The sequence below is a fragment of the Tachypleus tridentatus genome, unplaced genomic scaffold (genome assembly GCF_004210375.1).
Source record: "Tachypleus tridentatus isolate NWPU-2018 unplaced genomic scaffold, ASM421037v1 Hic_cluster_1, whole genome shotgun sequence".
Classification (NCBI taxonomy): Eukaryota; Metazoa; Arthropoda; class Merostomata; order Xiphosura; family Limulidae; genus Tachypleus; species Tachypleus tridentatus.
In genome coordinates, this window is record NW_027467777.1 from 27308204 (window position 1) to 27332502 (window position 24299).

Genomic DNA, 24299 nt, shown 5'->3' on the forward strand with positions numbered 1-24299 from the left:
TGGACTGTGATGGATGTATTACATTACCTGAACGATTCAGTGCCCTCTGTTTGGACTGTGATGGATGTATTACATTACCTGAACGATTCAGTGCCCTCTGTTTGGACTGTGATGGATGTATTACATTACCTGAACGATTCAGTGCCCTCTGTTTGGACTGTGATGGATGTATTACATTACCTGAATGATTCAGTGCCCTCTGTTTGGACTGTGATGGATGTATTACATTACCTGAATGACTCAGTGTTCTCTGTTTGGACTGTGATGGATGTATTACATTACCTGAACTATTCAGTGCCCTCTGTTTGGACTGTGATGAGTGTATTACATTACCTGAACGATTCAGTGCCCTCTGTTTGGACTGTGATGGATGTATTACATTACCTGAACGATTCAGTGCCCTCTGTTTGGACTGTGATGGATGTATTACATTACCTGAACGATTCAGTGCCCTCTGTTTGGACTGTGATGGATGTATTACATTACCTGAATGATTCAGTGCCCTCTGTTTGGACTGTGATGGGTGTGTTACATTACCTGAATGATTCAGTGCCCTCTGTTTGGACTGTGATGGATGTATTACATTACCTGAACGATTCAGTGCCCTCTGTTTGGACTGTGATGGATGTATTACATTATCTGAACGATTCAGTGCCCTCTGTTTGGACTGTGATGGATGTATTACATTATCTGAACCATTCAGTGCCCTCCGTTTGTATTTTGATGAGTGTATTACATTACCTGAACGATTCAGTGCCCTTTGTTTGGACTGTGATGGATGTATTACATTACCTGAATGATTCAGTGCCCTCTGTTTGGACTGTGATGGATGTATTACATTACCTGAACGATTCAGTGCCCTCTGTTTGGACTGTGATGGATGTATTACATTCCTGAACGATTCAGTGCCCTCTGTTTGGACTGTGGGTGTGTTACATTCCCTGAATGATTCAGTACCCCCGGTTTTTTTAGAATTGTTTATGATGACAACAAGAACAGCATTAGTGATAGTAATAATTATGAGCAAATCGTGATTTGAGATTTGTATGTTTGGCTGCATATAGATATGTGGTAGATTAGGAGAAGGAAACAGAAGCCAGTCCCTTCTTGTGTAGTAAAAACTATCAGGAAAGCATCCAGCATCAGATGGCGTATATGAAGGATTCTATAACATTCTTCATGAATTATTTTAAATGCTAGCTATGGTAGTGAAGTTTTCTGTGTGGGTAAACTCATCATTTTATGTAAAAACATTTATAACATTTGTGGATTATGAATTACATTTTGATAACCATTAACATTTAAAAAAACATGTCAGAAAAAGATACTCAGTTTTGAGATTTTATTGATACAGATTGTTGTACAGTACGTCTTGCTGTCCCTTTGTAGTCCACAGTGGTATTTCTCTTGTGAACTTACAACACAATGTATGATGCTTCAAATTTACTTCTCATAAAAAATGTTAAAAACTGAACTGATATAAGGAGGTCCATAATTCATTGTTGTATTGTTTCTTCTATAACTATTACCATCACAAACATAATTTAACCATTGTTGCTAATAAAACTAATTTGAAGTAGCCATCATATTATGCTTATTGAAAAGCTATCTGTAGACATAAGTATGTTATGATTCAGTGTAATGGGTCTAATGATTCATATCTAATCCACATGATATTTTTCTTTGATTTAGTTTGACAGTTATGTCACAAAAAGTTGAATAGGTTATAAAGTGTTGTTTATTCCAACAGATACAAATTCACTGGTAACTATATATTAATATAATTTATTGATTTACAACTCACCCTGTTCAATATATTTTGTATATAATAGTTTGTGACAACTCACCTGTGTGTTGTTTATTCCAACAGATACAAATTCACTGGTAATTATATATTAATATAATATTGATTTACAAGTGTTCAATATTTTTGTATAAATAATTTGTGACAACTCACCTCTGTCTTTTGATGTTTTATATTTCTTTACCCTATACCTTTTGGTTTTTTTGTCGTGGTTGGTTGTGAGAAACAATGGACCTAAATAATCAGTGATGTCGAGAAAACCCACTTGTAGAGAAATATATATATCCAAAAACGGCTCGTTTTGGTTGAGAAAATATTTTACATAGAAGAGCGAATAACGTTTCGACCTTCTTCGGTCATCGTCAGGTTCACAGGTAACTGACCGGAAGCTGACCACATGTTTGGAAGGGGTTGTGTAACAGAGTGTCGGAATGTAGAGGCGGTGTTAGATGTTTCAATATATAATTTTATTTATTTTATTATATTAATATAGGTATAAAGGCGTTCCTTTATATTGGTTTATTTTGGGTTTAAGTTGTTGTATAAGTAAGGCTTCTTTAATTTTGCGTTTGTTTATGTTTGTTTCTTTATTTAGTATTTGAGTGTTTTTTATGGTTATGTTGTGTTTATTTGACTTGCAGTGTTCGAAAACGTGTGAAGGTGACTTTTTTATGTTCTTTGAATCTGGTTTCCATTTTTCTACTTGTTTCTCCAATATAGAAGTTGTGGCAATTATCACATTGTATTTTATAAATAATGTTGGTGTGGTGTTTGTCAGTGTAGTTCTTACAGAGTATAGACCTCAGTTTTGTGCCTGGTTTTTGAATAAATTTGGTATTAACTGGAACGCCATATTTTGTTATTAGTTTTTGCCAAATGTTGGTTATTTGTCTGCTGATGTCAGGAATATATGGTATGCAGCAGTATATGGTTTCGTGATTTTTTGATTCGTGAGATATATTTACTTTTGTTGGTTGATTTTGCTTTCTGTCTAGGTGTGTGCGTATAATGTTTTCTACGGTTTGTGGAGGAAACTTATTAATGTTGATGAAGTATTGTTTTATTTTGTCTAAAATATCATTAATTTTGTCTGGTAAGCATAGTTTTATGGCTGTGTTTATTTGGTTTCTTAGTATGTTGAGTTTTTGTTTCATGTGCTGAGTCCCAAGGAATGTATAGTCCAGTATGGGTGATTTTTCGGTGGATTTCTGTTTTGAATTGTGTGTCGGTTCTTGTAATTTTGAGGTTGAGAAATGCTATTTGATTGCTTTCTTCCTGTTCACATGTGAAGTTAATGTTGGGATGTATAGAGTTAATGTGATTGAAAAAATTAAGTATGTGTTCTATAGATTTGAATCCTGCAACCGTGTCATCTACATATCTGTACCAGTATAGTGGTGGATGTAATGTTGTGTTAATTGTTTGTGTTTCAACTTGTGTCATAAAAATATTGGCTAGAACTGGTGATACTGGGTTGCCCATGCTTGGGCCATTTGTTTGTATATAGTTGTGGTTGTTGAACATGAAGTTTGTCTTTATCGTGGTGAATTCTATGAGGGTTGCTAATTGGTTGTTGGGAATGTCTATAGATGGGTTATGGTCTTGGATATAGAGTTCTAAGGCTATCTTGCAGGCTTCAGTGGTTGGAACTTCTGTAAAGAGGGATGTAACATCGAAACTGGCCATTAAGGCTTTATGATTAAGTTGATTTAGATTAGACTTGAAATTAAAAGAGTCTTTGATGAATGAGCTGGCTGAGGTTACATATTTGGAGAATGCCCATGCTATGTATTTACCAAGATTGTAATTAAACGATTCATATGTGGACATTATTGGTCGTAATGGACAATCTGGTTTATGAGGTTTGGGGATGCCGTATATTTGTGGTGTGCGTGAGTTGGTTTTACGTAGGTAGGAATAAAGTGTTTGTGAAATTGTGTTGGCTTTTTTCATTTGTAGTAGTAATTTGTTCAGTTGTGTCTCGTGTGTCTTTGTTGGATTTGTGTGTATTGGTTTAAATTTGTTCGTGTCTGATAGGATGTTATTCATTTTTTGGATGTATTCATTCATGTTCATTATGACTATAGAGTTACCTTTATCTGCTTTTAGAACTTTTATGTTTTTGTCTTGTTTTAGGTTTTTAATGGAATTAATGTCTCTTTTGTAAGATTGTTTTTAGTTTTCTGTTTTGTGAAATTATGTTGATGGTTTTGTGAGAAAATTCTTTGAAAAAATCGTTTAAGATGTTGTTTTTAGGTGTTTCTGAAAAATATAAATTTTTAATTTTACCTGGGAAGTTTGGCTGTTGGATGTCAATAAAATTATCTAAGTTGTCTTTTTTCTGTTGGTTGATTTTGGTTGTTTCCTTGTTTTTGTTTTCTGTAGAAAGTATCACAAGTCTCCTGGCTAGATCTTCTAAACATGTTTTGATTTCTATGGTTGGAATGTACCTAGGTGCTATTGCGGTTGAGTCCTTTGTTAAGTAGATGTATCTCGTCTGTGTTTAATTGTCGGTTGGATCTGTTAATTATGAGGTTAGTCAACGGTTTGTCGTGGAGTCTTTTCTGTTGTTTGCATCTTAGTTTTTTCCTGTGGCAGATCTTTTTGTCTCTGTCATTCTTAGTATTGATTTGGTTTATGTTTTGTTGTATAAGTCCGTAAATCTCTGGTTTAATGCAGCATGCCAGTTGATGGTCTAGGTTCATTTTTTGTTTTGTAAGTCATGTAGTTCTTTGTATTTCATGTTCAACATGGCTTTAAGTAGTTTTTTCTGTAAATTTTGGATAATGTTTGTATATTTATTAAAATTTTTTGAAAGTTTTACCTTTACAAAATTAGGGGTTAGTTGTTCCTTTCTACATAGTTGAATAAAATAGATGTCATTTCTTCCATTGATAATTCGTTGGTTTAAATTTCTTCGTTTCTTAACGATTGTGTGAGCATGTACTGTTAATAGTGGTGTACGATGTGCTAGTTCAAACATAATGGTAACAGGTAAGTTCAAATATACTGAGATGACCGAAGAAGGTTTAAACGTTGTTCTCTCTTCTACGTAAAATATTTTCTCAACCCAAACAAGCCGTTTTTGCATATATATATAATGGACATAAATGCCTCAGAAGACAAAAATATCCTTTTTTTTATATAAATGTGGTGAGATCTCATATTTGGGATCAAAACAAAATGTTCTTCAAAATTATCTTAACATGTTCATGGCATTTTATGTGGTAAGTTCACAAGTCTAAGCTTTGCAAATCATAACATGATTTATCTGGATTATTCCAAGATAAACTGACAAAAAGATAATTCTGGAGAGGTTTTCTCAGTTTTGCTACAACCAAGACCACAGTAAGTAGGCAATTTGTTAAGAGTTAAGTCAAACATATGCAATCATAAGACACATTACTCAGGAATAAAGTGTACCTCTAAAGAACAATTTAATAATGTGTACATTACACATGCTACTCGGGAATAAAATGTACCTTTAAGGAAAAGTTGTATAATGTGTATGTTACACATGTTACTCAGAAATAACGTGTACCTTTAAGGAAAAGTTGTATAATGTGTATGTTACACATGTTACTCAGAAATAACGTGTACCTTTAAGGAACAATTTAATAATGTGTATATTACCCATGTTACTCAGAAATAACGTGTACCTTTAAGGAACAATTTAATAATGTGTATATTATACATGTTACTCAGGAATAAAGTGTACCTTTAAGGAACAATTTAATAATGTGTATGTTACACATGTTACTCAGAAATAACGTGTACCTTTAAGGAACAATTTAATAATGTGTATATTACCCATGTTACTCAGAAATAACGTGTACCTTTAAGGAACAATTTAATAATGTGTATATTATACATGTTACTCAGGAATAAAGTGTACCTTTAAGGAACAATTTAATAATGTGTATATTACACATGTTACTCAGAAATAACGTGTACCTTTAAGGAACAATTTAATAATGTGTATATTACCCATGTTACTCAGAAATAACGTGTACCTTTAAGGAACAATTTAATAATGTGTATATTATACATGTTACTCAGGAATAAAGTGTACCTTTAAGGAACAATTTAATAATGTGTATATTACACATGTTACTCAGAAATAACGTGTACCTTTAAGGAACAATTTAATAATGTGTATATTACACATGTTACTCAGGAATAAAGTGTACCTTTAAGGAACAATTTAATAATATGTATATTACACATGTTACTCAGGAATAAAGTGTACCTTTAAAGAACAATTTAATAATGTGTATGTTACACATGTTACTCAGGAATAAAGTGTGCCTTTAAGGAACAATTTAATGATGTTACACATGTTACTTTTTAATAATATGTACACACACTTTACTCAGGAATAAAGTGTACCTTTGAAGAACAATCTAATAATGTACTTTACACACCTTGCTCAGGAATAAAGTGTACTTCTGAAGAACAATAATAATGTGTACATTACACACTTACTCAGGAACAAAGTGTACCTATAAGGAACAGTTTAATGATATGTCTGTTACACACCTTACTCAGGAATAAAGTGTACCTCTAAGGAACAGTTTAATGATATGTAATGCTACACACGCTACTCAGGAACAAAGTGTACCTATAAGGAACAGTTTAATGATATGTATGTTGCACACCTTACTCAAGAATAAAGTGTACCTCTAAGAAAAGTTGTATAACAGAATGTCTTATATTTTCTACACATGCTCATAACATTGTATTGACAGCTGATTCTAGTTTTGAGGCCTGATATTTTTCTGTTGATACAAAAAAGCTGTTTACAGAATGTTCACTGAAGTAAAACATGTTATTGTCATGAGGATAAGGTTTAACACACTAACTCCCTAGAGTACTGAAAGGCCATTTCTAGTATACAGTAGTAAAGAATTGTTGTGTGAACTTATAATGTGATTTGTAACTGCATTTCATCACTTTGATATGAATCATAAGATGTTCAGTAGCATTACATGTGTTTACCCTAACATCATACGAGGCTTACTACTATGGGATTGGGGACAGTGTAGAACCTACTGTTAAAATACGTCAGGAATGATTGGTCACTTGAGTGTTACAGAGTGATAATTTGTTTGGTATAGGTACTTAGGAGTCAAATGGTTCTTTAAAATTATAAATAAGAATAATTTGGTATGACTGTTTATTCATTAAAATATTAGGTTGAGGAATAATTTGTGAGCATTTTTAAATAATTTCATTCAAGCATTACATGCAAGACTATACAATACTTCAATGCATGAACACATTACACCCAAAACATTTATTATGATACTTTATTTCATGTAATACCTAGGTATATAGTATGCATTGTTTTAAACGAAATTGCAAGAAATTAAATGCAAAAGCAGATGGTGTCGAAAATGCTCGATTTTGTCCACTTGACATTCCATTTAATGAGCTGAAAATGAAAGCAAAAATTAAAGACATATGAAAATCAAACACACCATCTATTAGAGCAAAAAATTATCTACCAAATGACATGAAATATTTTGCGAAAGCATTTCATTTATGAATATATTTTTTTAACTTGAAAAAACGCTCACGAATTATTCCTCAACCCAATAATATAATCATGACAGCAGTCTGTCATGTAGTCTGTCGTGATTATATTATCATCTTAGTTGTGGACAGTTTGTTACTAGTTCAGATGAAATTGTAAAAAATTGAATGGACTGTGTATATATATATATACATATCCTAAAAGGTAAAGTTATTTGGACATTTAGGGACTATATATATCCTATAAAGGTGAAGTTACTGGGACTTGTATGAACTATATCTCCTATCAAAGTTAAGTTATTAGGAATTATGTGGACTATAGATCCTGTGAAGGTGAAGTTATTAGAAACTGTACGAACTAAAAATCCTATCATGGTAAAGTTATTGGGACTTGTATGGACTACATATCCTGTCGAGGTGAAGTTATTAGCAATTGTGTGGACTACACATCCTGTCGAGGTGAAGTTATTTGGAACTGTATGAACTACATATAAAAATACCCTCTCGAGGTTATGTCGTAAAGAGTTTTATCAATGTATTATCTGTTGGGGTAAAATAATTAGCATTTTTACACCTGTCAAGTTGGTATTTTTAGAGATCTATGACTTATTAATAACGGAGAGATAGTGGAATTCTGGTGTTAATTTTGAAGAAACAAAACCTTTTTTCTTTGTGTTGAGTATTTTATGGTTTGTTATTTTTCTGTGTATTGAGTAATGTTTTTTCCTACAATTTTTAGCTAACCAGTTGCTTCTCCCCATACCTTGGTGTTGGAAAAATATTATATATGTATTGACTGGTATTATGGAACAGGTTTCCATGAATGTCTCCTATTATTTATGGATAGGACCACAAAATAAAACAATTCTATTTTGCTAAATTGTTTTTCAGATGTTCAAACAGTTGCTAGCTGACAAACAGGACAAATGGAGTCATTGTAAGAAAGAAGGAACAGAAAGACTGAGTGAGTTAGCTGACGTTTTCTCGGGCACCAAACCACTTACTAGAGTTGAAAAGAATGGTGAGAATAAATGTCAGTTCACTGGAAGTCTCTTGTTTTATTCACAGGAACATTTTTAATGTACCAGTTACGATTAAAATCATAATATACATAAGATTTAGTTTATTTGGATGATTAGATGAATTTCATTTACTCTCATTTGCATTATCGTAAATATTTCAAGATTTGTGCTAGTTTTATCATTATGTTACACTTATTGCTCTTCTTAGAAAATTAGTTTGTGGCAACTTTAAATATCTAATTTTTAGAAAATCTTCAACACTGGTTCAGTGAAATGGCCAAACAAGTAGAATCACTGACTTATGAAGATACTACTGCTACGGGTCGGAAGATGGTTCAGTTGATTCAAGCTCTGGAGGAAGTGAGTACTTTAAGTAGTTTAGGTTGGAAATTTCAACTTGTTTATTATATCAAAAAGGTGAATTTGAGAATCATTAGGAACTCGAGAAAAGTGTCTTAATCATATGTAGTTTAAGATGTGTGGAGTGTAGAAATAATAATTCCAGATTTAGTGTTTTAAAATTTATATTTTGTCACTTTTTAAGACTCTAGTATGATTAAATAAAACAATGAAAAAGGTAAAAAATTTTTTTGCAATTTTTGCACAGATGAGAAGTGTCCTTATAAACTACCTTTCCCTAAAGTAGAGTTTTATATTTTCCTTTTTAGAGTAAGATTTACTTCCCTTGTGGTTTTCCTTATATTTCTCACATTTTATTTGTAAAATATCTCATTCACAATATTTTTTGGCTTTACATTTGAGAAAGTGCTAATGAAACTCAGTTTTGAAAATGGCTACAGGCACTGTTTTAAATACAGATTATTACCTTGTGTCATTGTAATGTCACTGTTTTAAATACAGATTATTACCTTGTGTCATTATAATGTCATTGTTTTAAATACAGATTATTACCTTGTGTCATTGTAATGTCATTGTTTTAAATACAGATTATTACCTTGTGTCATTGTAATGTCACTGTTTTAAATACAGATTCTTACCTTGTGTCATTATAATGTCATTGTTTTAAATACAGATTATTACCTTGTGTCATTGTAATGTCATTGTTTTAAATACAGATTATTACCTTGTGTCATTGTAATGTCACTGTTTTAAATACAGATTATTACCTTGTGTCATTGTAATGTCACTTATTTAAATACAGATTATTACCTTGTGTCATTGTAATGTCACTGTTTTAAAGTCCAAAAGAATTATTCACTACTGTAACACCTTGAAATAACTTCATTAAAATATCATGTCATTAAGTCCAAAAGAATTATTCACTACTGTAACACATTGAAATAACCTCATTAAAATATCATGTCATTAAGTCCAAAAGAATTATTCACCACTGTAACACATTGAAATAACCTCATTAAAATATCATGTCATTAAGTCCAAAAGAACTATTCACTACTGTAACACCTTGAAATAACCTCATTAAAACATCATATCATTAAGTCCAAAAGAATTATTCACGACTGTAACACCTTAAAATAACCTCATGTAAATATCATATCATTAAGTCCAAAAGAACTATTCACGACTGTAACACCTTAAAATAACCTCATTAAAATATCATATCATTAAGTCCAAAAGAAATATTCACTACTGTAACACCTTGAAATAACCTCATGTAAATATCATATCATTAAGTCCAAAAGAACTATTCACTACTGTAACACCTTGAAATAACCTCATGTAAATATCATATCATTAAGTACAAAATAATTATTCACTACTGTAACACCTTGAAATAACCTCATTAAAATATCATGTCATTACGTCGAAAAAAACTATTCACTACTGTAACACCTTGAAATAACCTCATGTAAATATCATAATTTTGAAAGTTAAAAATAATGAATCATTTTATATCAGTTTTATAACTTTTAAGTCAAAAAACAGAACCTATCTATATGGATTATATTATAGTGGTATGATACTGAGCATTATACCATTATTCTTATATTTACTGTTGGTTGTATAAATGTTATGTGTAATATAAGAATCACTAGATAAATCATCTTGTGTCAGCTTCATAACTTGATCACTGCAACTTTATACTGTACTATGCTCTTAGTTTCACAAAATGTTGAAACTAATAACTTCCTATAAATGATTCCATTTTTGCTTTTTGAAGATAATGGCACTATTGTGCCTGTTGTATTATGTTTTGCTGACATGGCAGTAATAAATGGACAAATCTCTGATTCAGTTGGTATGACAATTCTATTGGGTTATCTTCCAGTAAGATCTGGATGAACAGTTTAACTTAATTGCTGCACTTAAACCATCAAGTTCACAACATCAACATTCAAGCATGATTGCTACATTATTTTTCTCTACCAGTTTTCTCTGTATTTGATATTAGACATATCATTCATGCATTACAGATGTTTTAAAATTCAGAAAATAGCTCAAATGGAATAGAAAACATTGTTTAAACATTTTTTTTTTGTAAATGATATAATTCTTCATACCATTTTAGCTTTTTCCTGAGTTCTTAACTTAGCCATGTTGGCTCTCATGGTTTTGTGTCAGGTCATGGGTCCAGTAATCCAGACCTCTAAAATAATGTTAAATGGCTTCTTTTTGTCTGATGAAAACAGCCAAAACTTTTCTTGAGTTACTAATTTTTTTGGATCCAATCAAGATGCTGTGCTGGCTCATGTGTCAGGTGTTATAAATATTGTATAGCTTTGAAAGTTTATAACCTAGCTAGTGTGAGTTCCTAATCGTGGCATTTCTTACAGGTTCAAGAATTTCATCAGTTAGAGAGTAACCTACAAATTAAACAATTTTTAACGGACACGCGTAGTTTTATCCATCACATGCTTCGTACTATTAACATTAAGGAAGAAGTGTTAATCACTTTACATATTGTAGCTGATTTGTCTTATGCCTGGGAACTCATTGATAGGTAAGCCTACTTTACAATTATCAGGAAAAGAAATTACTGTAAATATTTTTGTTTTACAAGTTATTTCCATTTAATATTTTTGTACGTTAGATACAGCTGGATAAAGTGAAATTACTAATCGGTTAATCATCGGATTTGTTATTGATTGGTTAGATTCAACTAACTGATTATTCCAGCATGTTTTGAATGTTGTTAAAGACATTTTTTAACTACCTTTTGTTTTAATCAACTTCGGGTAGAACATGACTCGTTTGTATATGAAGTTTAGTCACAAAACATGTAACAAACTGAAAACACAATTACAATTGTTCTGTGAATTTATTCCCTCATATTTTTACAGTAGTACTAAAATTACAGAATCTTTACTGATGTAAAAAAACATTACTTTGTTAAATTTATTATAAATTGGAAAGATACTAATAGGTACACTGCATGGCCAAAAGTATGTGTACACCTCTTCTAATTAGAGAGTTCACCTATTTGAGCCACACCCATTGCTAACAGGTGCATAAACTCAAGCATACAGCCATGCAATCTCTAAAGAAAAACATTGGTAGTAGAATGGGTCGTATTGAAGAGCTTGGTGACTTTCAACATGGCACTGTCATAGGATGCCACCTTTCCAACAAGTCAGTTTATCAAATTTCTGCCCTGCTAAAGCTGCTCCAGTCAACAATAAGTGCTATTATTGTAAAGTGGAAATGTCTAGGTGGGACAACAGCTCACAAAGTGGTGGGTCACACAAGCTCACAGGATGGGACCTCAGAATACTTAAGAATTAAAAAAATTATCTGTCCACTGTTGCAACGCTCACTACCGAGTTTTAAACTGTCTCTGGAAGCAACATCAGCACAAGAACTGTTCATAAGGAGCTTCATGAAATGGGTTTCTGTGACCGAGCAGTCACACATAAGCCTAAGATCACCATGTGCTATGCCAAGCGTCAGCTGGAGTGGTGTGAAGTACACTACCATTGGACTCTGGAGCAGTGTAAATGCATTCTCTGGAGTGATGAATAGTGTTTCACTATCTGGAAGTCTGATGGACAAATCTGAGTTTATTGGATGCCAGGAGAACACTACCTGCCTGAATGCATTGTGCCAATTGTAAAATTTTATGGAGGAGGAATAATGGTCTAGGGCTGTTTTTCATGATTTGGGCTAGGCTCTTTAGTTCCATTGAAGGGAAATCTTAATACTACAGCATACAATGGCATTCTAGAGAATTGTGTGCTTCCAACTTTGTGACAACAGTTTTGGGAAGGCCTTTTTTATTTGAACATGACAATACTCCTGTGCACAAAGCGAGGTCCATAAAAACATGGTTTGCTGAGGTTAGTGTGGAAGAACTTGACTGGCCTATACAGAGCCCTGACCTCAGCCTCACTGAACACATTTGGAATGAGTTGGAATGCTGCCTTTTGACCCGACATCAGTGTCCAACCTCACTAATGAATGCTCTTGTGGCTAAATAGGAGCAAATCCCTGCAGACATGTTCCAAAATCTAGTGAAAAGCCTTATCAGAGGAGTGGAGGCTGTTATAGCTGCAAAGTGGGTACCAACTCCATATTAATGCTCATTGTTTTGGAATGAAATGTTCAACAAGCACTTATGGGTGTGATTGTTAGGTGTCCACATTCTTTTGGCCATGTAGTGTACATGTTAACCTGCTGAATATAGATTTGGTTATTTTGACCATCCTTATAACCATAAACTGACATTATAACTCTGGATGTAATAAGTGTTTCTTATTAATTTTAGCAAGCTTTAAGAACATCAAAAGTTCTTTATGCAATAAATAGATGTTTAAAGTACAAGGTGGTCTTCATGTTAAGAATAAAAATAATTTTTTGTCTTACAGTTTTGACATTCCATTTATATAACTCTAGACCTCCTTAATTAATGTAAAATTTTTTCTTTCATTAAAATTTTATATTTCATCTACTATATTCTCTTTCCTAACTCTAACATAACAAACATAGCAGTATAAGTTAAAATGAAAAGTAGAAAAATATAAAATAAGTTACTTTTTGTTCCCTTTCTAGATGACTGCATGCTGCAACAAAGACTTGTACAGTATAGCAAATGTTTCACTGAAAAATGGTTGAGAATTTATTATGAACTTAGCACGTACATACTGTGATGGTGTTTCATTGTCAGATGGTTGAGAATTTATTATGAACTTAGCATGTGCATACTGTGATGGTGTTTCATTGTCAGATGGTTGAGAATTTATTATGAACTTAGCATGTACATACTGTGATGGTGTTTCATTGTCAGATGGTTGAGAATTTATTATGAACTTAGCATGTGCATACTGTGATGGTGTTTCATTGTCAGATGGTTGAGAATTTATTATGAACTTAGCATGTACATACTGTGATGGTGTTTCACTGTCAGGTGGTTGAGAATTTATTATGAACCAATTTTGTATGTGCTGAACATTCATTTGCACCATGCCTTGTAACTGTACCATCACATGACTGTATGAACTTGTACAAATAGTTCTGTAAAGAACTGAGTATTTCTCTATTTTTTCTATTAATTGTAAGATTTGATATGTTATATTAGTGTTTCGCTTGCAATATTGGTTTATTTATGAGGCTTAATGTTTATAATTAACATTTCTGCTTCTTTTATGTTGCTAAAATAATCAATTGAAAATAATATTAGAAGGAAATGTGTAATCAAACTGAATCTTCTTCCGTCACCTACTTTACAACATTAAGGGTGAATGTGTAATCAAACTGAATCTTCTTCCATCACCTACTTTATAACATTAAGGGTGAATGTGTAATCAAACTGAATCTTCTTCCGTCATCTACTTTATAACATTAAGGGTGAATGTGTAATCAAACTGAATCATCTTCCTTCACCTACTTTACAACATTAAGGGTGAATGTGTAATCAAACTGGATCTTCTTTCTTTACCTACTTTATAACATTAAGGGTGAAATATTTTCATTACATTTACTGCATATCACTAGATATTTGTTTTCCTTTTAACTTTGTATAAATTTCCTGTGTTATGTTGATGATTCTTTGTAACTAAACATTTTCTTTAGTTACACACCCTACATGCAACAAGGTGTCAAGAAAGACCCTTCATTGGTGATTAAACTCAGAGCAACCTTTCTGAAGGTAAGACCTAAGTTGTGTGTGTTTGTTTGAAAAGGATGTTATTGCCTGCAAATATTTTTCTTGATGAAGACTCTATTCAGCTAAAAGTGAAAATTTTACTGGATAATTGGATTATAACCTACATTTTATAAAGTACATGTTAGATAAGATTCCATTGTTTTCTGTAAATTTTAAACAGATTTTCTACTGTTGTAAGATTATAGTAAATAAATGGATTGACATGATTTTCAGTCAGTATAAGACATTTATTTATGTCTATCTTATCACAAAGGATTATTTTATTTGCTACATTTAGTCACTAGTTCATGTATTAGTTTGTTTGTAATTAATATAAGTGAATGAATACCTGATACTAACATGTTTTTCAGCTTGCTTCAGCTCTAGACCTTCCTTTACTACGTATTAATCAAGCTGTCAGTCCTGACCTCATGTCTGTATCTCAGTATTATTCTGGGGAACTAGTGGCTTATGTACAGAAAGTTTTACACATCATCCCAGAAACCATGTTTGGCCTTTTAGCTCGGATCATACAACTTCAGACCAGTCAGATCAAAGAAGTCCCAACTCGTTTGATGAAAGATCAATTGAAGACTTATGCACAGCCAGAGGAACGTTTTGAGGTGTGTCACATACTATTACCTTTATATCCTTATAGTTACTTTTAACATACTCTCTATTTCATATATCAGAATTCTGTTATGTTACCATCATCCACTTAATATTGTTGATTAATTAAACACACACCTTGGACAACTATGTCAGCCACGTGAATAAATATTGTTGATTAATTAAACGTGCACCTTGGACAACTGCGTCAGCCACGTGAATAAATAAATATTGTTGATTAATTAGACGTGCACCTTGGACAACTACATCAGCCACGTGAATAAATAAATATTGTTGATTAATTAGACATGCACCTTGGACAACTACGTCAGCCACGTGAATAAATAAATATTGTTGATTAATTAGACGCGTGCACCTTGGACAACTTCGTCATCCACGTGAATAAATAAATATTGTTGATTAATTAGACGTGCACCTTGGACAACTATGTCAGCCACGTCAATAAATAAATATTGTTGATTAATTAGACGTGCACCTTGGACAACTACGTCAGCCACGTGAATAAATAAATATTGTTTATTAATTAGATGTGCACCTTGGATAACAGCTTTTTAGCACAATACTGTTTGAATAAACCTTATGTTCAGTTTCAGAGCATATCTTTTTGGACTGCAAGCCAGGCCTCCAATCACATATCCTTTAACATGCCTTTTTTTTACATTCTAAAAGCCTGTTTGTGAACATTCATTAGTATTATCAAAATTACACAAACTATTTAAAGTTTCTAGAATACCACCCACAAACATCTAATTTCTATTTCTTATGCTACACAAAAATGCTTATTCTGATCTCTTCAGTCCAGCTACCTGTAATATTGTTCAGTTGTTTCATTATATCACAGCATTTAGTATGTTATACTTTTGTTCATGTTCTTGATAGGTAGCTTGTTTAACTCACTCCATATCTGTGTTCACTGAGGGATACTGATGATGAAACGAACGTTGGTCGGAATAATTCAACTAGATCCTAAACAGTTATTGGAAGATGGAATACGTAAGGAATTAGTTAAACAAGTGGCTTTTGCACTTCACCGAGGGTTAGTGTTTAATCCCAAAACAAAGGTGAGATATGTGTAAATACTTGAGAAAGATCACTGTAGAAAAATGATTATACTAGTTTAATTATAGATCATTTGTTGTAAACTTAATTATCATTGAAAACACTGAACACTCTTTACTTAAAGTAATCTGTCAATTTTCTAACTTCAGCCAATAAAGTTTAGTAACTTTATAACCGATAATATATTTAGATCAAAGGGCTTGACATTCAAGAAATATTTATGTATTTCCTTTTTTTTTTTTCCAAGAAATTCATCATTCACTATTTCTAAAGCAATCCTGTAATAAGTAATTTTTTTCTCCTATCTTTAAATGTACTTTTTACATTTCTCCAGTTGTCAGGTACAAGATTTTCCCACTTTGTTCAACACACTGCTGATTACTTACAAAACTGATGCAAGTCTAATAACACAATATTTTGAGATGAAAAGTCTGAGACTGAAAACAAAATTATTTCACATATTAAATAAGAAACCTTGTTACAAATCACAGCAAGTTAGCTTCTCTGATAAGAAACATATCTGTAAATCATGCTTGGCTGAAAGCCAGTGATGAAAATCACCACAGGGTGGTATTTGATGGCAAGGAAGAATTTTGTTGGCCATTTGTCAACAAATTGATAATACTGAAACATGACATGAAAAACTTGTTAACTTTGTGAAAGAATAATGTATCTCACTGAATTCAGAGTTCTGTTGTGGAAAATTATTAGTGTTTTTTTATAGTTATTAGTGCACAAGTATATGGGATAGAAATTTAAGTGCAGTAAGTTTAATATTTGCAGTCATGAATAACTAAATATTAAGTTAAATGAACTAAACTTCCTGTCAAAAAAAAAATTAATGTATTGCTTAGCAACTCTCTCCAGGCTGTGTGTTATTGGTCATGGCCTTAGCTTACTCACAGATAAATATATTGCTTAGCAACTCTCTCCAGACTGTGTGTTATTGGTCATGGCCTTAGCTTACTCACAGATAAATATATTGCTTAGCAACTCTCTCCAGGCTGTGTGTTATTGGTCATGGCCTTAGCTTACTCGCAGATAAATGTATTGCTTAGCAACTCTCTCCAGACTGTGTGTTATTGGTCATGGCCTTAGCTTACTCACAGATAAATATATTGCTTAGCAACTCTCTCCAGACTGTGTGTTATTGGTCATGGCCTTAGCTTACTTACAGATAAATATATTGCTTAGCAACTCTCTCCAGACTGTGTGTTATTGGTCATGGCCTTAGCTTACTTGCAGATAAATGTATTGCTTAGCATCAGACTCTCTCCAGACTGTGTGTTATTGGTCATGGCCTTAGCTTACTTGCAGATAAATGTATTGCTTAGCATCTCTCTCCAGACTGTGATATTGGTCATGGACTTAGCTTACTCACAGATAAATGTATTGCTTAGCATCTCTCTCCAGACTGTGATATTGGTCATGGACTTAGTTTACTCACAGATAAATGTATTGCTTAGCATCTCTATCCAGACTGTGATATTGGTCATGGACTTAGTTTACTCACAGATAAATGTATTGCTTAGCATCTCTCTCAGACTGTGATATTGGTCATGGACTTAGTTTACTCACAGATAAATGTATTGCTTAGCATCTCTCTCCAGACTGTGATATTGGTCATGGACTTAGCTTATTTACAGATAAATCTTCAGATTTTTTTTGTCTGATCTGTTTTCATCCACGATTTGTTTAATTGTTTCTCTTTGATGTTATAATGGTCCCAAGAGTCCAGCAGTGTTGGTCAGATACATTATTATCAAGTGTCATATTAGTCCCAAATGTCCAGTAAGCAAAGAATGTTAGCTACCACATGTCCCTCTGTTTTAACATATCAGGAATGATTTTATCAGAAAAGTTGTCATAATAAAACAAGTTCTGTAACACAGAAAATTTAATGTATACAATCCAGTTCCTTTATTTGTCATACAGTATGGTAGGAAGTGTTTTAGTATTTCTGTAGACTCAATGTATCATACTTTTGTTTTTCCAATAACCACTTTATTGTCCATACTTGTGTAATAAACTTTCTTAAAGAGTATTTGCATAGCACCATAACTGCACTATCTATTGACTGTTAAAAATTCATTTTTCATTTATTGTTATGTAAAGACCATCCATACCATTGGGTATGATACTCAATGTATCATACTTTTGTTTTTCCAATAACCACTTTATTGTCCATACTTGTGTAATAAACTTTCTTAAAGAGTATTTGCATAGCACCATAAATGCACTATCTATTGACTGTTAAAAATTCATTTTTCATTTATTGTTATGTAAAAACCATCCACCTTTCTACTCATGATCACATATTCTGTCAGAATATGACTTACAGTTTTATTTAAGTGCTGCACTTTGAACCCATACCAATGATAATTATTCTAGAACTTGCTATGTATGTATCCATTTCTAATTACAATTAACATTAAACCTACATCTAACATTGAAGTATAATTCTATTCATTATATTCTTTTTACAATATTGGTGGCACTTTAATAAACTTCATCAGTAATTTGGTATACAGAACCACATATGATTTCCTAAGAATTATTGAATTCTTTAGTCTAGTGACCTTGTCCCTAAATTAGAAGCACTGGGCCAAGTTATGGATGGGTTTCGTCGTTCATTTGAATACATTCAGGACTATGTCAGCATCTATGGTTTAAAGATATGGCAAGAAGAGGTTTCCAGAATTATCAACTACAATGTAGAACAGGAATGCAATGCTTTCTTGAGACACAAGGTGAAATTGTTGCAATAATTATTTTAATTTTTTGAATGTGCTTTACATGTGTAGTTCATAATTTATGTGAAGCTCAAACACATTTAAATACAGTTATACATGTAATATGTAGCCTTTCAGTAAATATACAACTAATCAAACTTCCTCTTGCTATGATGATAAATTTAAAGAAATCTAGTATAAGCTCATAAAATGTGTTTCAATACAGTAATTATTAATTATTAATAATTATTTTATGAACTTAAATATTAAAATTTGTATTTTTCTTAAATGATAACAGAATGATACATTGTTTTATTATTGTTACAACAATTAACATCTTTTAATAGGTTCAAGATTGGCAAAGTGTATACCAGTCCAAAAATATTCCCATACCTAAATTCCCTGCTTTGGATAATTCATCTGTTAACTTCATTGGTAGACTAGCAAGAGAATTGTTAAGAATAACAGATCCAAAGTAAGTTTTCATGCATTTAGTTTGAGGTTGCACAATATTTCCAGCCTTAGTTAATGTTAAGCAAAAGTAAAACAGATTTAGCTTTTATATAACCTTACATAAACTTCAAATATTCTACAGTACTTTTATAAAAAATTTATAAAGATTTAGTTAGTTTAGCATTATATAAAAGTAAAATAAGAGTTGGTTAACTCACATTGCATATCACGATACTGTAATGAATGTTTTGGTTAACTCACGTTGCATATCACAATACTGTAATGAATGTTTTGGTTAACTCACGTTGCATATCACAATACTATAATGAATGTTTTGGTTAACTCACATTGCATATCACAATACTGTAACGAATGTTTTGGTTAACTCACACTGCATATCACGATACTGTAATGAATGTTTTGGTTAACTCACACTGCATATCACGATACTGTAATGAATGTTTTGGTTAACTCACACTGCATATCACGATACTGTAATGAATGTTTTGGTTAACTCACACTGCATATCACGATACTGTAATGAATGTTTTTATTTAATTTCATTGAAACAAGAATTTAAATGTTTGCATATTCCTTTCAGAACTTGACATTTCTTGTTTGACCCAGTAGCTATGGCTGTGAAACTTCAGTATACCTCTTCTGAGATTCCTCAGTCACATCATTGACATAATTTTGAAGCTTCAATTGATATTTCAATCTTTTATTTCTCTTTGTACTCCAGAATTTCACAGCAGGTAGTATTTAATCAGGGAGTCAAATTTATTCCAGATATTGGGTATCTCAGTTCTCTGTTGACATTGTAATTTGGTCAGAGAGTCAAACTTATTCCAGATATTGGGTATCTCAGTTCTCTGTTGACATTGTAATTTGGTCAGAGAGTCAAACTTATTCCAGATATTGGGTATATAATTTCTTTGTTGACATCATAATTTAGTCAGGGAGTCAAATGTATTCCAGATATTAGGTATCTAACCTCTCTGTTGACATTGTAATTTAGCCAGGGAGTCAAACGTATTCCAGATATTGGTTATCACACTTCTTATTTAATGTTGCAATTTTGTCAGAGAGTCAAACATTTTTCAGATATTGGGTATCTCACTTTTCTGTTGACGTTGCAATTTAGTCAGGGAGTTAAACTTATTCCAAATGTTTGGTATCTCACTTCTCTCTTGACATTGTACAGTTGGAGGGTGGGACCTTGGCCATTGATTTGGATTTTCAAAACAATGAATTTGATTTGTCAACTTTTTCTTTTCTTAGTAGAGGTGAATGAAAGAACCTTTTATGTTATGTTGGCCAAAACCCAACTTTAGATTTCATTAACCATTTCACTACAGACAGGACAAAGGGCATGCATCAATATGTTTCAATATGTATATTTTCAAACTTAAATTAAACAATTTTGTTATTGAACACCAAAATACCCAGCTTCACTCAAGTTATTAGATTCATATTTTATAATTGTGCAGTGTGTGTGTTTGTATTTTGAATGTACTTTAGGTAGAAGATAGAGCCAACTAATGTATAATAAAACTCTTTCCTTTAAGTTAAGAATTATTTATTTTCATCTTAGTACTTTATCACTGCAATAATTTCACATCACATTTTATCAGTTTTCTGTAAATTACACTGGTTTACAAAGAAATTGAGGCAAGCACAAAAATAGCTGTTTTAACCTAATTTGGGGGTGCTGAATTCAGATTTGAATTCCGTTTTTACTCATCACCTCTAGTTTTTTAGATATGCATACTGTACATTTTGTACACATACTGTACATAAAGGCATATATGCATTCAGGGTTAATTTCTAATATTGTGTGACTTGTGTCTTATTTTTTAGTTATTATGCAATAAATGTAAGTGATGGCATTACATTATATATATATATATAGCTATATATCAAGACAGATTTTGGCAGTTAAGCGTAGCCAACACGTCTCAATCAACAGCCAGTAGTGCACTGGCAGTCAGCGCAGGAGGTTGGTGTCCCTCGACAATTGTGTTACACAATCTTTTGGGTATATATTTGTATTACAATTTCCAACGACGCACATAATTATTATTGCCTTACATATGATTTAATTTTACAAAGTACTGTTGCTTTCTCTGTCTCTGGGATAGTCGAGCTGTATCCCAGCATTACAAGCAGAAAGACTGGGGGTCTAGAAGCACTTTCGTTCCTGGCGAACACAGCGTCAAGGAGAATCCTCTGGTTGACATGAAGAAGGTGCTTCTTCTTCCTCTTCACACCAAGCTTGGTTTGATGAAGAATTTCGTGAAGGCCATGGACAAAAATGGTGCTGCCTTCCAACACTTGTCTACTGTGTTCCCAGGTCTCAGTGCTGCTAAGCTCAAAGAGGGCATCTTTGTCGGACCTCAAATCCGAGAAGTGCTGAAGGATACTGATTTTGAGGAGCTTCTTACCTTAAAGGAACTGAGAGCATGGGAAGCATTTAAGTCAGTCTGTAGTGGCTTCCTTGGTAACACACGCAGCGTACCAAATTACCAAGCCTGTATTGAGAAGTTGCTAAAGACTTATGAGGATATGGGATGCCGAATGTCACTCAAAATTCATTTTCTTCATTCCCACCTCAACTTCTTCCCTCCAAACCTTGGAGCAGTGAGTGATGAGCACGGAGAAAGATTCCACCAAGACATTACGAAGATGGAGAGCAACTACCAAGGCAAGTGGAACCCCAGCATGATGGGAGACTTCTGCTGGATGCTCTTGCGTGACATCCCGGAGGCAAAATACACCAGATCATTTAAGAAAACACACTTCTAACTGTCTGCGGTACTATGAATTGTGTGCATTGTGTCATCCAAGTATATTTATTCCGTCAATGTTCTTTATCTATCCTGTTTTATCTGTAATAAGCTGCTGCAACTGTTGAAATAAGCACGTATATACTCTGTATATACTAAAATGAGACTGTTTAAAAGCCAGAAAACTAGAGGCGATAGAGCAAAACTGTTTATACTAAAATGAGACTGTTTAAAAGCCAGAAAACTAGAGGCGATAGAGCAAAACTGTTTATAAATTTGAATTCAGCACACCCAAATAAGTAAAAAACACCTATTCACATTCTTGCCTCAGACAAAAAATATTTTTTTGTAAACCAGTGTTATTTATCATTGCGGTGATAGACATCATTAGTTGGCAGTAAGTTAACTTCTTCGTGGTTTTACCTTCAACATTTTATTCTTTCATTATTGGTTGCCAGTACTAGTTCCTGAACTTATAAAAACAAATGCAAAATTGTACATTCAAATTTTATAAAACAGACTATTTTAAGTATTTGTCCTATTTTATAAAACAGACTATTTTAAGTGTTTGTCCTATTTTATAAAACAGACTATTTTACAAATGTTTGTCCTATTTTATAAAACAGACTATTTTACAAATGTTTGTCCTATTTTATAAAACAGACTATTCAGCAAGTGTTTGTCCAATTTGATAAAGCAGATTGTTTTACAAGTGTTTGTCCAATTTGATAAAGCAGATTGTTTTACAAGTGTTTGTCCTATTTGATAAAGCAGATTGTTTTACAAGTGTTTGTCCAATTTGATAAAGCAGACTATTTTACAAGTGTTTGTCCAATTTGATAAAGCAGATTGTTTTACAAGTGTTTGTCCAATTTGATAAAGCAGATTGTTTTGTCCTTAAATTGTGTAACTGCAAAGAAAATTTAAAATTTTCAAATCTCTTGTGTTTTACCAAAATTCTTTAACCATTTTGTTTTGAAGTCAATTTCCCAAACATTTATTTAAACCTTTTCTTGTATCATGATGGTCTGTTCCATGTGACCTGGGAGGTCATGATGCCATTGCTTCTCTTCATGTTGCCTTTAACTGGCTAAGAAATATTTGCCCCATATCTTATTGAATTTTGTTTATTTTTGGCAAATTTTTTTACCTTTTCTGTTTCAACATTATTTGGTAGAAAACATCCACATATTGTTCATTCAGTATACAAGAAATAGGAAAAAATATAATACTTTGTATAGACCTTCAGGAAGCATAGGGAGTTATATGGCAAAAGGTTTTTTTTAATTCTAATCTAAAAAATAATACCTAGGCCTACAGATTCCCTCAGTATGTGTGAGAAGTTCCAGATCTTTCAGTTCTTTCCTGTTGGAGTGGTCACACTCACACACAGAGACAAGCTATTTTATTATTATTATTATCATAGATGTATCAATTGTAGTTTGTAATGTAATATTATATATATGTTTTATTTCCTTAAACTGAAAGAAAATTGTTAAATATCCTTTCTTATGTGTGACATTGCCTTCTGTCCTCATCTTAAATTGGTCAGAGCATATTGTATTACACCTACCATACAGCATCTTTAGTGGTTGAAAAGCTAGAAACTCTCACAGTTGGATTGAAGGGAAAACCTGGATTTATAATGGAAATATTAAGTCTATTGATTAAGTTGTTTCTCTGAATAGAAATAAATTTTTGTTTTAGTAACTTGCATGTAGAGTAGTTAGAAAGCCAGGTAAGTTAGTGATTCTTTGAATACTAGTGTAGTTATTTGATCATATTTTGTTTTTATAAGATGAATTATTTAAATCTACTAAAAGTAATTTGTCCACAAATTATAGTGAGGCTTAGCTAGTATGACACACGACTACAAAACCAGTTGAATGACGTACTGTAAAAGGTCTTGACATTTGCACTCCGACCTTACTTGTATATATATAGGGTTAATTTAAGGTTGTCTAAAGGAAACAATAATTCCTTGTTTGGTTAACTGTGAGCAATATAATGTATTTTGAAGCTTCACTGACTTAGTTATTTACTAACTAATTATTGTACATTTGAAGAACTTGAACATTACCAGTAATTATTTTAATTGTTTCAGAACTACTGTATACATTGATCAGATGAGTGGTTGGTATGATTCCAAAACCCACAGTGAAATCATCAACATGAGAATATTTTCTCTCATACAGGTAAGTTCTGATGAAACTTAAG

General features: G+C 32.4%; 1 protein-coding gene across 1 annotated transcript in view; it reads left to right on the forward strand.

Annotated features, from left to right (window-relative positions):
* The window catches only part of LOC143241936 (WASH complex subunit 5-like), a 74229-nt gene that overhangs the window by 26898 nt on the left and 23032 nt on the right, over nucleotides 1-24299 (forward strand). Inside the window, 10 exon segments of the mRNA XM_076485250.1 lie at nucleotides 8231-8360; nucleotides 8609-8721; nucleotides 11118-11284; nucleotides 14350-14425; nucleotides 14794-15045; nucleotides 15932-15971; nucleotides 15974-16113; nucleotides 18682-18861; nucleotides 19191-19318; nucleotides 24187-24277. Coding sequence (XP_076341365.1) covers nucleotides 8231-8360; nucleotides 8609-8721; nucleotides 11118-11284; nucleotides 14350-14425; nucleotides 14794-15045; nucleotides 15932-15971; nucleotides 15974-16113; nucleotides 18682-18861; nucleotides 19191-19318; nucleotides 24187-24277 — 1317 coding nt within the window.